Genomic DNA, 15,557 nt, shown 5'->3' with positions numbered 1-15,557 from the left:
AAAAAAAAAATGAAGTGCGGTTTGGTTTCCTTGTCAACGGAGGATGAAGTGAACAGCTGAGCAGCTCGCAGAGAGCAGGTACTTGGTCCCCTTGGAGGCGTTTCCCGGGTTTGCAATGGCAACGCTGGTCCTGGCAAAGAAAGCTGTGTGTGTCTGTGCGTGTGTGTGTGTGTGTGTGCGCGCGTGTGTATGTGCGCGCGCGCGTCTCCGGGCAGTGTCCGAGCCCGCCGTGGGGAAAGCCGTGCCGGGAGCTTAGGGAAAGCCAAAGTCCGTTCCCTGCTTCGGGATCGTTTTTGGATGTGCGCAAAATACTGTCCCTCCCCAGGCTGCGCCCAGGTCATCTCCGAGGCGGGCGGTGTCTGCGCCGCTGGCGGCGCCGGCTGGGGACGCGGGCCCTGTAAGTTCTCCGAGGGCCACTTGCAGAGCAGGAGGGGCGAGGGCCGAGGACGCGGTACGGGTCAGCTGGGGCAGCCCCTCGGAGCGCCGGGGAGGCGTGGGGAGAAGCGGCAGGGGCAGCACCTTCCGAAGGGGCTGGCTGCTGGCCATGCGGGCAGGGAGCTCGAGACATTTCCAGATCCCCGAGGATGGCACCAGCCCCCGCACGCTCAACTCCTGCTCCTCCTCTTTGCCACGAGTAAACAACGCAGTAGGTCTTTCCCGGCCCGTTTTGCTTGTTCCAAAGGGTTTTGCTTTCTTAGTGGTGTTGTCTTTGGATCTTTTCTTTCCCTTTTGCGTTGCTTTGGTTTTAAGTGCTCGCTGGCGTCTTCCAGGGGTTGGGGAAATAGTTTCTGTGGTGGTCAGTTGGGTTTAATATTGAGAACGTAACTGTTAGTTTGCATTAATGAGACTACACCCCTAAGGTACAAAATAGCCTTTTATTTAAGTTTTAAAGGGACAGTGTTTTTCCCCCGATTTTTAACCACCTGAGGTTTCCCCCTGAGAACTGAGCACAGGGCAAGGGGTAGGGGTTGGTTATGGTGTGATTGATTCCGGTGTATTGGTAACATTACAGTACTGTGTTGACGGTATTCTGTGGAGTTTAAGATGTGTTATGATTGTTCTGTTACATATTTCCAGTATCATCTAGCACCGCTTTTTGGAGATGTACCAGTTGGTAATAAAAAGCCTTTTCTGTACTTAAACATAGTGACAGAATCTGCTGGAAAACTTGCTGTCCAAACAAATTTCTTGTCATACTTTAAATCTTGAAATCTGGAGGGTAACTATTATTTAAGTGATTTGATTTAGAGGCTTTGATTTTTTTTTCCTTAAATGAGAAGTTCAGCCTTAAATTTGTCATATGTATATAATTTGAATTCTGTTAAAGTAAATATAAAGCAAATACTTCTAAAATTAAGTTTTCCTATAGGGTATTTATAGACAAAACAAATTCCAGCATACAAAAGGGTCCATAACAAATGGGTTAATTACTTACACTATGGCTTTTACAACAAATGTTTCTCTAAGTCTGTCACCTCAGCTGCTGCAATGAAAAGTTTTATGCCCATATTTATTTACTCTTTGTGGAGAAAGAATTAGGAGTACAAATGATCATTTGTCTGTAGATGATTAAAATTTATTTCAATGTCTAGAAAGCTTTTTAAAAAATTCACAGTGCATTCTCAGTGATCTTTGAAAATTTGCAATTGAGTTATTTTTGTACTCTGGGTAGCTTTTCTCTGTTAAGAAAGTCCCGTTGCATTTATATAAGGAAGACAGCTCATGTCTTCTGTGTGGACTACTAGACTTGATATCATGGAAGGGTATAGTTCTAAGATTTGGCACAAATATGTCACTAATTTTTAAATTTTGATTTGTGTGTGTGTGTGTGTAGAGTATATTACTGAAATATAGTCTTTCATGTGGTTTAAGAACTAGCAAAAGTATTTAAAAAGCGACTTTTTAATCACTTCTGTTACAATGTATATAAATAGAAGTGTTCATTTATTTTAAAAAGGCAAGTGAATGTGTATGTATAATATTTCTTAGCAGGTTATATATATTGTAAATCATTAAGTTCTTTTGAAAGAGAGAAACGGAGTAAGTAGAAAGAAAAAACTTGAGTAATCAAACCAGAATTTTCATGTTAGTTGCTGCCCTAAGGTGGGGGTAATTGGGTCTTAATATTGGAACAGGCTTGATCTGTACCCTATGATGTTTCCAAATGAGATTGAAACTATAATGGGGCAGATGAAGATGTTCTTGGATTTTAATGTGGGAACAAATATGTTGCTGTGCTCTGAATTCTGTAACTAAAGATCATACTAAGAATCTTTAAGTCATGTGAGGTTTTCATTTAATAGTCATAGTCCATTGTATTTCATACCTAAGTTAAATTCTATTACATGCATGTTTTTGAAATTTCCTCCTTGAGGAATCATACAGGCAATTCTACAACTCTTTAACCTAGTCACCTAGTCTGTGTGTGTTTTGGTTTAAAATCTTTGCATGCAGTATCCTAGATTAGCACCGCCTACTGGTTTCTTATGGAAAAATAATATTGTTCTTTCATTTAGTAAGCAAACCCTCCCCCCCCCCCCCCCCCCCCCCCCGCCTCCCACTCTGATCCACTTAATCATGCAAATTATTTACACCTGCAGGGAGAAAGGGTCTGGGTGGTAGAGGTGATGGGTGAGAGTAAGAAGACACATAAATTAAATTGGTTATTGGACCATTAGCTGACTTTGAGAGTTTCATTTAAATCTCGGCAAAGAAATCATCACAAAGTTAAAACAACTGTTAAAATTTCCTAGAACTTTTCTATGGGATGCCAACATTTGGGTATTTTGAAAAATCCTGGATTACTGAATTAATTTTACAGTTTCTGATCCAGTCTTGAACATTATAGAGAAAGCAACCCCTAGCTGGAATCCTGTCTTGAGTGTGTGGTTTGTCCAAACAATTTTGAATGAAATTTTCATCATTCACAATAAACATTATTTTTTTCCTTATATTTACCCTTACATGATTAAAAGCAAGCAAGTAGCACACTGATTTTTTTTTCTTAGTTTGCATGAAGTAGGTTATGTATGAGGGAGGAAGTTTCAAATACATAATTAATAAAGGCACTCTTTATATTAACCACGAAAGATATACTGTCTTTTAAAAAAAATTATTTATTTTATTTATTTATTTTGTTTATTTTCTCTAATTTTTATGAAAGTCTACTGTTTCAAAGAGATGCTGTATTTAGGCAAACAAATGATGCCTTTAGAATAAAAAATAATGGCATAGAAAAATAATGCACATACATATCATATGCCAAAAATATTGTATTTTCCTAGCTAAAAGAATCATGTGCTATATGAATAACTATTTCTTAGGTAAAATAATCACTTTTTAAATGAGCTAATACGAAGTGTGTGGAAAAGCTCTAATGTCTGTTACCTTCTTGAAAGCATTCCCCTTGAGTAAGAATATGGTCATGCTTTGTTTACTCTTTACTGGTATTGCAAGCAACTAATCATACAGTGCACCAAATCAGGCAAAGCTCTACACTGGAAATAGAAGCAGATATTTAGAACCATTTGCATGAAACAAAGGAAATTGAAGAAATTATGTTATTTCAATTTATTTGCTCTCTCTCCCTTTTGAAAACTTTTATTTTTATATGTTTTCTGTGATTTTAAAAAATAGTTATTTCTTCACTTCTATCACATTGCCATTAAGAAAATTCTATTTTGTGCATTAAAAAACTGCAATAATGATGAATTTTATTCCTGAAACTTGTTAATGGAGCTCTGGAATGTAATTAAAAACTAATTTAAAAAATTCTTCACTGATGTGAAGGTATTGTTATTATTTTCTTATTTTTCATATTATTATTATTTGCTACTTCTAGTGACTTGCATGGGTGCTTTTAAAATCCCATTTTCATAATTTAATATGATTTTTAATTTAATAAATTTCTCTTTAGTAATTAGCAGGGGCAACATAAACTTGCACATTATTGATGACAAGGACAATTAGTTTCACTACACCATGATTTTGAGAACAATAATTATTAAATAAAACTGAGGTATATACAAAAAGCTAAACATTTAGCAAGTGTTATCTAAATATAATATTTGTTATCACTCTTATTTTTATTATTGAATTTTGACCTGTGGGAGAGATATATCTAACTCAGCCATTGCCAACTTCCACTAGTTTTACTTTATTCTTTTTTTTTTTTATTTAAAGATTTTTATTTATTTATTTGACAGAGAGAAATCACAAGTAAGCAGAGAGGCAGGCAGAGAGAGAGGAGGAAGCAGGCTCCCTGCTGAGCAGAAAGCCTGATGTGGGGCTCGAACCCAGGACCTGGGATCATGACCTGAGCCGAAGGCAGCGGCTTAACCCACTGAGCCACCCAGGCGCCCCAGTTTTACTTTATTCTTAATAGCTTTTAGTTTTTCAAGAAAATATTGGGACATTTTTTTGTCATTGCTCTTCATTTTTTTTGTTAGACTTCTGTTAAATAGTTAACTTACATTGTGGGCAATTGGTTTTGTGTTTTTATAACTTTTTTTGTTTGTTTTGCATTATCTGGCTGTTTTCTGGGGCTGAAACCTGGAGAATATAGAGGTGTGGATTTCATTTTCTATCCATTCCAAGCTGCAGGGAAAGCAGTGGGAGAATTAGTGTTTAGGATAAAACTGTTCTCGACTGTCCTTGGAGACTCTTCAGCAGGGGTCAAGGCTGTAAGATTTATTCCTTGGGTCATGTATAAATCTTAAGTCAAGAGAATTATAGTGGAGAACATGGGAACCCTGTCGTGCTTTTCTAAAGGATGCAATGGAATGCATCATTAAACACCCTCATAATAAAGAAAAAAATAGAGAGTTTATTTGCATAAATATACTTTATAAAATTACATCTAAATAATCAATTTCTCTCTATATTTTGCTTAGAATAATATAGTTGAACATTTTGTTTAAATTTTAAGAGTGGAAATTAATTGTATTCATACAGAATCCTTGTGTATAGATACACATCTTGATAGTTATATGCTAAATTGTAAAAGGTACAACATATTTTGAGTCAGTTTGGAAGTCGTTACCAGATTGGAGTAGGCAAGGGCTATGTTTTCTTTAATCAAAATGAGTGGGACAGAAAAGTAAGACTAACATTTATTGATCTGTCAAGTGAATTTAGTTCCATTTGTTCTTCCATGAGTAGGTAAAATGATTATTTTATATTTTTGAGGAAACTGAGACTTAGACATGTAACTTGCTTAAAACTCCACAGGTAGTAAAGGGAAGAGTGACAGGAATGTCTGAATTGATATCTTATGTCCCTCCTTCTGTACAGGGATCTTACATTGTGGGAAGGAATTTGTTTGTTTTGTTTTAGCTAATCTAAAACAACAGCTGCATCTTTATTCTTGGTACATAATTTAAAACGACTGTGGCCACACTTAGTGGGGAGTGGTATGTCCAGAAAAAATAGAAAATGGCACCATTTACATAGAGACGTTTACTGGTCCTGAAAGGAAAGGAAAGCTGAAAAGGAAAGGAAAGGTGAAAGGACCTTTAGGTAACCACAGCATCACAGATCTTTCCATGACTATTGGATTTTCTTCAGAGAACAGAATCATGGAAATTTGTCAGGAGCCACTGGTACTCTGTGGTCAAGACAAAATTAGATTGTTCAATGTCTACACGTGGCTTTATAGATGACCTGGGAGAAATTCTCAACAAATGTTTACTCACTAAGTACAAAATGTAATCTGTACTTGAGGCTTTTGAGTGTGAAGTGAAAAATTAGTCTTCTGCACAAGGAAAACAGAACCACCAATTTTCATAACACAGCAAGTCTATAAATATAGGTGTCTCTTCTGTCTACCAGCATCTCACTATCAACATCATCTCCACCTCAGAATTCACTGTTACACATATTTGGATGTGACAATTTTTCAAGCTCATGTTAGCCATTTGTTAATAACACAAAACACATATAACTGTAAGATGTTATTTTAGGGTACTGTTTTTAATTGCTTCTTCAGATGTGTGAAAAAGTCTTCCATTACTAAATAGTTTCCTTGGAACTTGAATAGTGAATATTTTTCAATAAAGAATGGGAAGCATATAATACCACCGAGGCAGTGTGAATGAACATGATGAAATGGATTGCAAAGATAATGGTAAATCTGCAAATCCATAAAAACAGTGGATTTGAAGGCCAAGACAGAAGGTCCCTTAAGAGCGGCCTTAGTGTTTGGAATCTGGATAACTTGAGAATGAGTGGTGTAGGGGTGTCTGGGTTGCTCAGTTGGTTAAACGTCTGACTCCTGAATTTGACTCAGGTCGTGATCTTAGGTTCCTGAGATTGAGACCCAAGTTGGGCTCCATGTTGGACATAGAACCTGCTTAAGATTCCCTCTTTCCATCTCCCTCTGCCCCCCTTCCTCCAGCTTGCTCTCTCTTTCTTTAAAAGGAAGGAAGGAAGAAAGAAAAAGAAAAAGAGAAGGAGAGCAAGAAGGGGAAGAAAAGAAAGAAAGACAGGAAGAAAGAAAGAAAAAAAGAAAAAAAAAAAACTAGTGGTATAAAACAAAGCCAGAAAACAAAAATATCTGAGGAAGAATCAGACTTGGTGGTAGAATGGTTCAGCTTTGGATATAACACTGATTCGAAGCACCCACATTAATTCCTGGATAAAATGACCAATGTGTAATGAAATTCAGCTCTAATGCTGGAAAACACACTGAAAGATAGAGATATTACAAACTTATTTATGCTAAAACTTTAGGTGGCAAAAATTGGGGAAACACTTGCATTTTTATGATTGGATGTGAAGGGATCTGGTTAAAGCAGAAAAAGAGGAAGAGGAATATACCCACTGAAGGTTAAAAAAAATGTGTGTATGTAAAGAAAAAGTGCTGTTCATCAGGGCTAATGTTGCATAGGCTTACAGGAAGGTGAGGCTTGAGGAGAAGTGTGGGAATGGTGGGTGGAATTCTCCTAGTGTGGGAATGGTGGGTGGAATCTGTATCAAAATCCACTAATTTTAAGGAGAAACTGAATGAACTTAAACCAATGAAAAATTCTGGATATGATGTGGCAGCATCGTAAAGAAGTCAGTCCCAAAGACTGTATGTGTCACATATTATTATTGTATATGTGTACCTCTGTGTGTGTGTGTGTGTGTGTGTGTGTGTGTGTGTGTATGCATGTAACCTGATCTCAATAGAAAGACCTTAAAAAGTTTTCCTGGGGGACGCCTGGGTGGCTCAGTTGGTTAAGCAGCTGCCTTCGGCTCAGGTCATGATCCCGGCGTCCTGGGATCGAGTCCCACATCGGGCTCTCTGCTCATCAGGGAGCCTGCTTCTCCCTCTGCCTCTGCCTGCCATTCTGTCTGCCTGTGCTCGCTCTCTCTCCCTCTCTCTCTCTCTGACAAATAAATAAATAAAATCTTTAAAAAAAAAAAAGTTTTCCTGGAACTAGGTAAGTTGATTCTGAATTACATATAGAAAAATAAAAATGCAAGGATAACCAGGATAACTCCAAAAAAGAAGAGCAAAGAAGGAGCTAATCTATCATATACTAAAATATACTATAAAGCCTTTAAAAATAAATACATTTACTAGCTCTGTCTCCTGAAAAGTCTTCTAAACAGTGTCTCTCCAGCTGCAGTGAGCACATATAGTTCACAAATTGTGGTTTCTAAACACCATTTCCTACTCAAGGGGATCAGAGTTTTTTAGAGAATTGACTGATTTTTAGTCTAGGTAGAAAAAGTACAAGATGAGCCTGGGATATCTCATTGTGCCTGAAAATAAGGACATGGCCAAAGATAAGTAAGATTATATTAACTTAATTTGTAAATCATAACTATAAATGAGAGTCAGCTTAAAGGGCTTTCCAGTTGCCAAATTCAGATAAATTTGAACATCAAGTGTTGTTGGCTTACAACCTCAGCATTTTCTTGGGTGAAATTTGGAACTGGCCCCCATACTTAGAAGGTAAGGAGAAACTAAAGCGAGAGGCATATCGGTCTAGGTTGTATGTGGCAGTTTTAATAAGCAAGGAAATTTGCATAGGATTATCACAAGACAAGTAGATCTTTGCATCTATCCACCAGAATCTTAAAAGTTTATATAGAGATTTTGGTGGGGTTTGGTCACGCATGTAGTTCGGATGGGCTCAACAGCACATTATTCTCTTAAGACTGTGTACTTGAAGTGGCTCCTGTGTGGGAATAGTGGGGGAATATACATTTCAAGGACAGAGGGGGATCATCTGATTGCCTGGGTCCAGCTTGAGGATCAACCAACTGTCACATCTTCTCAGTAACCTCCTCCAACAAGAGTGACTGTAACAACTTATAAAACACTGAATGAAGCAAAATCCATGAGTCCATAATGAAACTCAACCCCCCCCAAAAAACAGGAAACAATTCTGATAATAATTAAATTGAAGGAAATGGTTAGCCTGTTTTTTTTTTAAGGAAGAACTCTTCTCTAGTTGATGAGGGACCAGTTCTTTACAAAACGATGAGAATTAATTTATGTAAGAAATGCTAGAATTAGAAAATTACTGTTTATAACTCCCAATGAAATAAATAATTCAGTCAAGAATCATCAACAGGTGCAAACTCATTAGTTAAAAGTATTTTGGGCAATAACATATTCTCATGGTGCCCAGATATTACTTCCTAATTGCTTCTAGAAGTTTTCTTTTTAAATAGACAGCTTGATGCCATGAGCCTCCCGATGGATGCAATGTCAAGTCTCTGTCCAGCACCATTTGTGAAATATTGTTGGTAGAATGTTTAAGCTGAGCCTAATAAAGCCTGTTTAAACTTAGTTTACAGAAAAATACAAGAAAGAAGAACAGGTTAAACTAAACCATGAGGAAAGAGGCAATTTCCAAGGTTTAGTGTTCTATGTTCAACATACCAGACATGTGGCCTGGTTTCTTTCTCTATACCACGGTAGGGAGAATTCTCTAGATTAGAAGAAAGCAAAAGACAAACAAATGCAATACTGGAAACTGTATTTGATCCTATTAAAAAAACAGGCTCAAATCTTGGGAGAATTGGGAAAATTTATATATACACTAGATAACATGATATTAGGAGATGCAAGCTCAGTTATGTAGTGATAAGTGCCATGTGTTCTTACCGGTCATCACGCGCGCGTTTGTGTGTGTGTGTGTGTGTGTGTGTGTGTGGTGTGGTGTGTGGAACAAATCATTTGTTAGTTTTTGGATGCAAGGAGATGTTACTCAGATTTCATTGTATTCTTTCAAATTACCTGTTTGATTTTTTGTTTTCAGTTAAAATGTTGAAAAATCCATTAGCTGTCACTGAGAAAAAATATGTATATTAGAGTTAAACAGAAGCAGAAAGAAGTCCCATTGCCCATGTTTAAGGTCATATGCAGTCTTAAAGATATGAAGACAAGAAGTAAATGAAGTTTAATGCTAATCATGGGACTGAAATATTACTCAGAGAGTAATATTATTGAATGAATTATATTTTTAAGCCAGAAAAAAGAAAACCCAAATGCATATTTACTTTTAATAGGATGGAATTCCCTAGCAAGAAGAAATGGAGCTGTAATGATGAGGATGGTAATTTTCAGGAGCACGTATCAGAATGCTCTAAGGAATTGACATGATCAGTGTTAGCGCAAGAAGATGTTTGCATCTTAGAAGAGGAAAGAAATTGAGTCAGTTTATTATTTACCTGAATTCCTTATTTATCCAGCCCTGTACCGGAGGGTGGAGATTCAGTGGTAATAAGACTCCATGCCTACAGGGAGTTTGAGCATGTGAAATGGTGACTTTAGTCTTCTCAGGTACAAGTGCAAGATTATAGGTTGAGATGAATTGGTATGGGGACAAGAGCTTAGGGAATCTAGCCAAGAATATGCAGGAGGTCTGTAAAAAAGATTCTAGAGTCATAAAAGCAAACTTGGCAAAATTAACAACTCGTCATATTTTAGTCAAGGCAATTGCATCACTTTCTTTACCAGTACTTAGACTGTAATCTGAATGGGTCTAGCAAACAACTGAGGTTTACTTGATTAGAAGATTAGCAGGTGTACATAATGCAAAACAATGAGTCTGGCTTTCTAGGGTTAGTGAGTATGTTATAGAAAAGAAAGGCCATAAATCTGGGCTGGGAAAGGGGTCAAGGGCAACTCCAGATGAATAAACTAAGAACAGTTTAAGAATTGAGAGCCTGAGGTAAGGATGAAAACTAATAGCAGTTTGCTATTTTTAATAGAATGAGAAAGGTGCGGGGCGCCTGGGTGGCTCAGTGGTTAAAGCCTCTGCCTTCGGCTCAGGTCATGATCTCAGGGTCCTGGGATCGAGTCCCGCATTGGGCTCTCTGCTCAGCAGGGAGCCTGCTTCCTCCTCCTGTCTCTCTCTGCCTGCCTCTCTGCCTACTTGTGATCTGTCTGTCAAAAAAAAAAAAAAAAAAGAATGAGAAAGGTGCAAGGATGGATGTCTTTTGTCAGAGGAGAGTATTATTCTTCCAGATTTTGATAGTGGAACAGAGTCAAATGATGAACACACTTTAGAGTTTGAAAAGACATGTGGCTAACTAAGGGTGCTGATATTGAGAAGTTAAAGCATTGTTTTGTTTGTTGTAATTTAATTTAATTTTTTTCAGTGTTCCAAAATTCATTGTTTATGCACCACACCCAGTGATCCAAGCAATACGTGCCCTCCTTAATACCCACCACCGGGCTCACCCAATCCCCCACCCTCTGCCCTCTCTTCTCCAAAATCCTCAGTTTGTTTGTCAGAGTCCAGAGTCTTCTCATAGTTTGTCTCCCCCTCCTATTTCCCCCAGCTCACTTCTCCTCTTCTTCTCCCAGTGTCCTCTGTGTTATTCCTTATGCACCACAAGTAAGTGAAACCATATGATAATTGACTCTCTCTGCTTGACTTATTTCACTCAGCATTATTTCCAGTCCCGTTCATGTTGATACAGAAGTTGGGTATTCATCCTTTCTGATGGACACATAATACTCCATAGTGTATATGGACCGTATCTTCTTTATCCATTCATTTGTTGGAGGGCATCCTGGTTCTTTCTACAGTTTGGCAACTGTGGCCATTGCTGCTATGAACATGAGGGTACAGGTGGCCCTTCTCTTCACTACATCTGTATCCTTGGGGTAAATACACAGTAGTGTAATTGCAGGGTCATAGGGAAGCTCTATTTTTAATTTCTTGAGGAATCTCCACACTGTTCTCCAAAGTGGCTGCACCAACTTGCATTCCCACCAACAGTGTAAGAGGGTTCCCCTTTCTCCACATCCTCTCCATCACTTGTTGTTTACTGTCTTTTTTATTTTGGCCATTCTAACTGTTGTAAGGTGGTATCTCGATGTGGTTTTGATTTGAATCTCCATGATGGCTAATGATGATGAACATTTTTTAATGTGCCTGTGAGGCAGGAATCTATCAACATCCTGGAGGAAAACATAGGCAGTAACCTCTTCTGACATCGGCCACAGCAACTTCTTTCGAGATTTGTCACTAAAGGCAAAGGAAACAAAAGCGAAAGTGAACTTTTGGGACTTTATCAAGAACAAAAGTTTCTGCATAACAAAGGAAACAGTCAACAAAAGAAAGGGGCAACCCAGGGAATGGGAGAAGATACTTGCCAATGACAGTACGGACAAAGGGCTGACATCCAAGATCTGTAAAGAACTCCTCAAACTCAACACACACAAAACAGATAATCACATCAAACAATGGGCAGAAGACATGAACAGACACTTCTCCAAAGAAGACATACAAATGGCTAACAGACACATGAGAAGTTAAAGCATTGTGAAGAAAGGCTGAGTGTTAAAGTGTAATTTAGAAAAAGGATTTTTAAAGAAGATTTATTTTAGTTATTTATTTTGGGGGGTCACATGTACTTGAGCAGGGAGTAGGGCAGAGGCTGAGGCTCTCATGCAGACTCTGAGCTGAGAGCAGAGCCCCATGAGGAGCTCAATCCCAGGACCCCAAGATTATGACCTGAGCTGTAATCAAGAGTCCAGTGCTCAGCCAATCCAACTAGAGAAAGGATTTTTTAAATCCACAATTCCAGACAGGGAAAAAGGTGGAAAGGAAAACTTTAAAATGTGCTAAAATGTATCTGTGACATTTCTAAAGGTTTATAATCAACTGATGCTATAAAGGATTTTATTTTTCATTTATGTAGAATTTCAGTCCTCTCTTTTGGAACATCATGAAGAGAGCTGTAAATAAATAATGTTTGTATCTATCTTGACTCTAATTGGTTAGAATATTCAGGAAATATGGAAATAAACTCTGCCATGGTTACTGCAACCCACAGTTGAGTTTTAAAAGGAAGTCACTGATCAGAACCAGAGAAACTAATATAGGATATTACAATTAAATATTTTCTAAACATAACAGTAAACAGACTTTAAAAAGGTTATAGGGGCACCTGGGTGGCTCAGTGGGTTAAAGCTCAAGTCATGATCCCAGGGTCTTGGGATCAAGCCCCACGTTGGGCTCTCTGCTCAGCAGGGAGCTTGCTTCCCTTTCTCTCTCTCTCTCTCTCTCTGCCTGCCTCTCTGCCTACTTGTGATCTGTGTCTGTCAAATAAATAAACAAAATCTTTAAAAAAAAAAAAGGTTATAGAGTTTGTTAGTATATTTTGTTATCTAGTTCAAGGTTTTTTTGTTTTTGTTTTTGTTTTTGTTTATTTTTTTGAAGTCCAGGTAGGTAGATAGACAATAGCTATTGTTACTGCTCGATATGTTGCTGTAGCTGCTACAACCTCATTCCATTTATAGATCATCCCTTATGTAGCAGACTGACTGCTAAGTGCTTAGTCATATTGTGCCTCTTCTTTGTTACACCCCAGAAGAATATACTATTATCCCAGATAGTAATATTTGGGAAGACACTGAGGATCAGACAGAGGGCTTTTCAAAAGTGCTGTCAAATGTGTGAGTAAAGATCTGAACACAGCCTTTTTGCTCCACACTTACACCTCCATGCCTTCTTTAAAAAAAGTAAAAGAAGATATTTGATTTGTACATCATTAGGTCAGTGACATTTGTCTCATAAAATAGGCACCCTCACCGCAGCTCCCTATGTTGGGAAGATTTAAAGACATAACGCTTTTGTTCAGAACTGTGCGGCGCTAGACTGCGTTTCTTGTCCTTCTCAGAGTCTTCCACAGTGTTTCTGCTCTTGGCACAATTGTGACTTTGAACACTTTTTCATTCATTCTTCCACTATTTATTGGGTATCTGTGGTATCTAACTGTGTCTTAGGAGATTTAAAAAAAAAGTTTAAGAAAAAAAAAGATACTGAACCTGTCCTCGTGAACTGACAACCTACCTGAAGAAGGAAATGGTGCATGTAGAAAGTGACAGTAATCAGAATTAGGTAAAGTAAAGATGATTACTTACAGTTACGTAGATTATTAAGGCACTTGGAAAATTTGGAATGCAGAGTCTCTCTCTTTCTTCCAGTGACTTTGCAAGATCCTCGGATTGGGAGATTTGACATGTCATCCAAAGTTAGGAATACGTGAACGCATAAGGGGAAATGTGTAGCTGGCAAAGTAAATAGGACAATGAAGAGGACAACAGCAACCAAAAGATTTAGAGAGGGCCATCTAGAAAGGAAATTGGAGGATGAAAAAGAATGGTTAACTTTCAAAGAAAAAAGAGGTCAGCAATAAGGAGATACAGTTAATATGAGTATATGATTTTGTATTCATATTTTATTCACTAAAATAGAGTTCATTGTTTGGGAAGATGAATTTTATTTTGGAATATACTGAGATTATTCAGAATTTCAAACAAAACACCTTATTGGAAACTTTTGAATATATAAAACAAATAAAACAAGTTCAGAAATATCTATGCATTTAGATGCTTTAGGTAGACAACAATGTAGAGCTGACCCTTGGACAACACAGGTTTGAACTCTTCAGGTCCACTTATGCGCGGGTTTGTTTTTGTTTTTGATCAGTGCAGTACAGCACTGTGAGTGTATTTTCTTTATGATTTTATTAATAGCTTTCTCCATCTTAATTATAAGAATACAGTATATATTACCCATAGCATGCAATATGTGAGTTAATTGACTGTTTATGTTATTTTAGTAAGGCTTTTGGTCAGGAGGCTATTAGTAGTTAAGTTTTCAGAGAGTCAGAAGTTATACATGGATTTTTCAACTGCACAGGGGTCAGAGTCCCTAACCCCTATGTTGTTCAATAGTCAACTTCATTTTTTTAGTAATTTAGATTAGTGGGGTGCCTGGGTGGCTCATTTGGTTGAGTGTCTGCTTTCTGCTCAGGTCATGAACTCAGGGTCCTGGGGTTGAGCTCTGGGTGGGGCTCCCTGCTCAGTGGGGAGTCTGCTTCTCCCCCTACCACCGTCCCCCCTTGTTGCTCTCTCTTTTAAAGAAATAAACAAAATCTTTAAAAAATATATATAATTTAGTGACCCAGTCGTTATGAAAATACTTTGTTTTATTTACTCTCTGAGTGTATTCCATCATGTTTGTAGTCTTTACTTCAGAATTGCTAGAGCCTTCTTTTCTTATTCCAAGCCTCCCTCCTGACATTGTTGCAATTGTAGAAACAAACAAACAAACAAAAAAACAAAAACAAAGGTGAAAAACTGTAGAAGAGGGAAGAGGGGAAATAGAGGAGAAGGTCAATGAGAAGACATTCTCCAGATCAGCACTGCCCAGGTGAAAGAGAAGGCAAGCCAGGAAAGCAAGCCATCTTGTGTAATTTTAAAATTTTTAGAAGACCCATTAAGAAGAAAAACGAAACAGATAAAATTAATTTTCATAATATATTTTATGTAACTCAGTTTATAAAAAATGGTTATTTCAACGTGTAATCAATTTAAAATTATTTTTTAAATGTTCTGCTTTTGTTTGTTTGTTTGTTTTTGTTTTGGTACTAAGTTATTGAAATCCAATTGGTATTTCACATGTAGAGCACAGGACCAGCCAAGGTTAAAAAGTGCTCAATGGCCACATGTGCTAATAGTTAGGACTAGGATAATGAAGATCTAGAGGGTTCACAAGTCTCAGGACTATGTCATGCTTTAAAATTTCTTTGACGTCCTGCTCCTTAGCAGAGATTACCCAAGATATATTTTGAAATGCTCTCTGATTGTCTCAATTTTAGCTTTCACTTTTTATTAAGAATCTAAACTGAAATCCACTGAAGTTCATTTTTGCTAAAAAGTAATCTCAGGGCACCTGGGTGGCTCAGTTGATTAAGCATTAGAGTACGGTCAGTTGGCTAAGGAATATCAATATTCATTCAATAAATCTTGAAAATTTGCTTTCCACCATTCTGTGTGTCATGAGATACTCTAGAATGTATGAGAATGGAGATTTTGGTGTGGAAGGGGCAGACGGTGACAAATTCCCTAAGAGGTAAAAATAAAGTTCAGGATTAATATGGTATCTTATTTTGTATTAAATCGGAAGATTAATTTCCATATGTAATTCCACTCACAAAACATGTCTCATAATAAAGTGAATAAACTCAAACCAGTTTTTGTTTAAATAAGTACTGATATAATTTTTAGTAAACATTTTAATTATATAATACTTGTA

General features: G+C 37.4%; 1 protein-coding gene across 1 annotated transcript in view; it reads left to right on the top strand.

Moving 5' to 3' along the window:
* Positions 1 to 115: 115 nt before the first annotated feature.
* RALYL (RALY RNA binding protein like) overlaps positions 116 to 15,557 on the top strand; it is a 701,413-nt gene continuing 685,971 nt past the window's right edge. The window contains 3 exon segments of the mRNA XM_047725116.1: positions 116 to 168; positions 170 to 251; positions 253 to 646. Of these exon segments, the coding sequence (XP_047581072.1) occupies positions 116 to 168; positions 170 to 251; positions 253 to 646 (529 nt within the window).

This window comes from Lutra lutra, chromosome 4, assembly GCF_902655055.1.
Source record: "Lutra lutra chromosome 4, mLutLut1.2, whole genome shotgun sequence".
NCBI classification, from domain to species: domain Eukaryota; kingdom Metazoa; phylum Chordata; class Mammalia; order Carnivora; family Mustelidae; genus Lutra; species Lutra lutra.
This window is presented reverse-complemented; position numbering and strand designations above follow the sequence as displayed.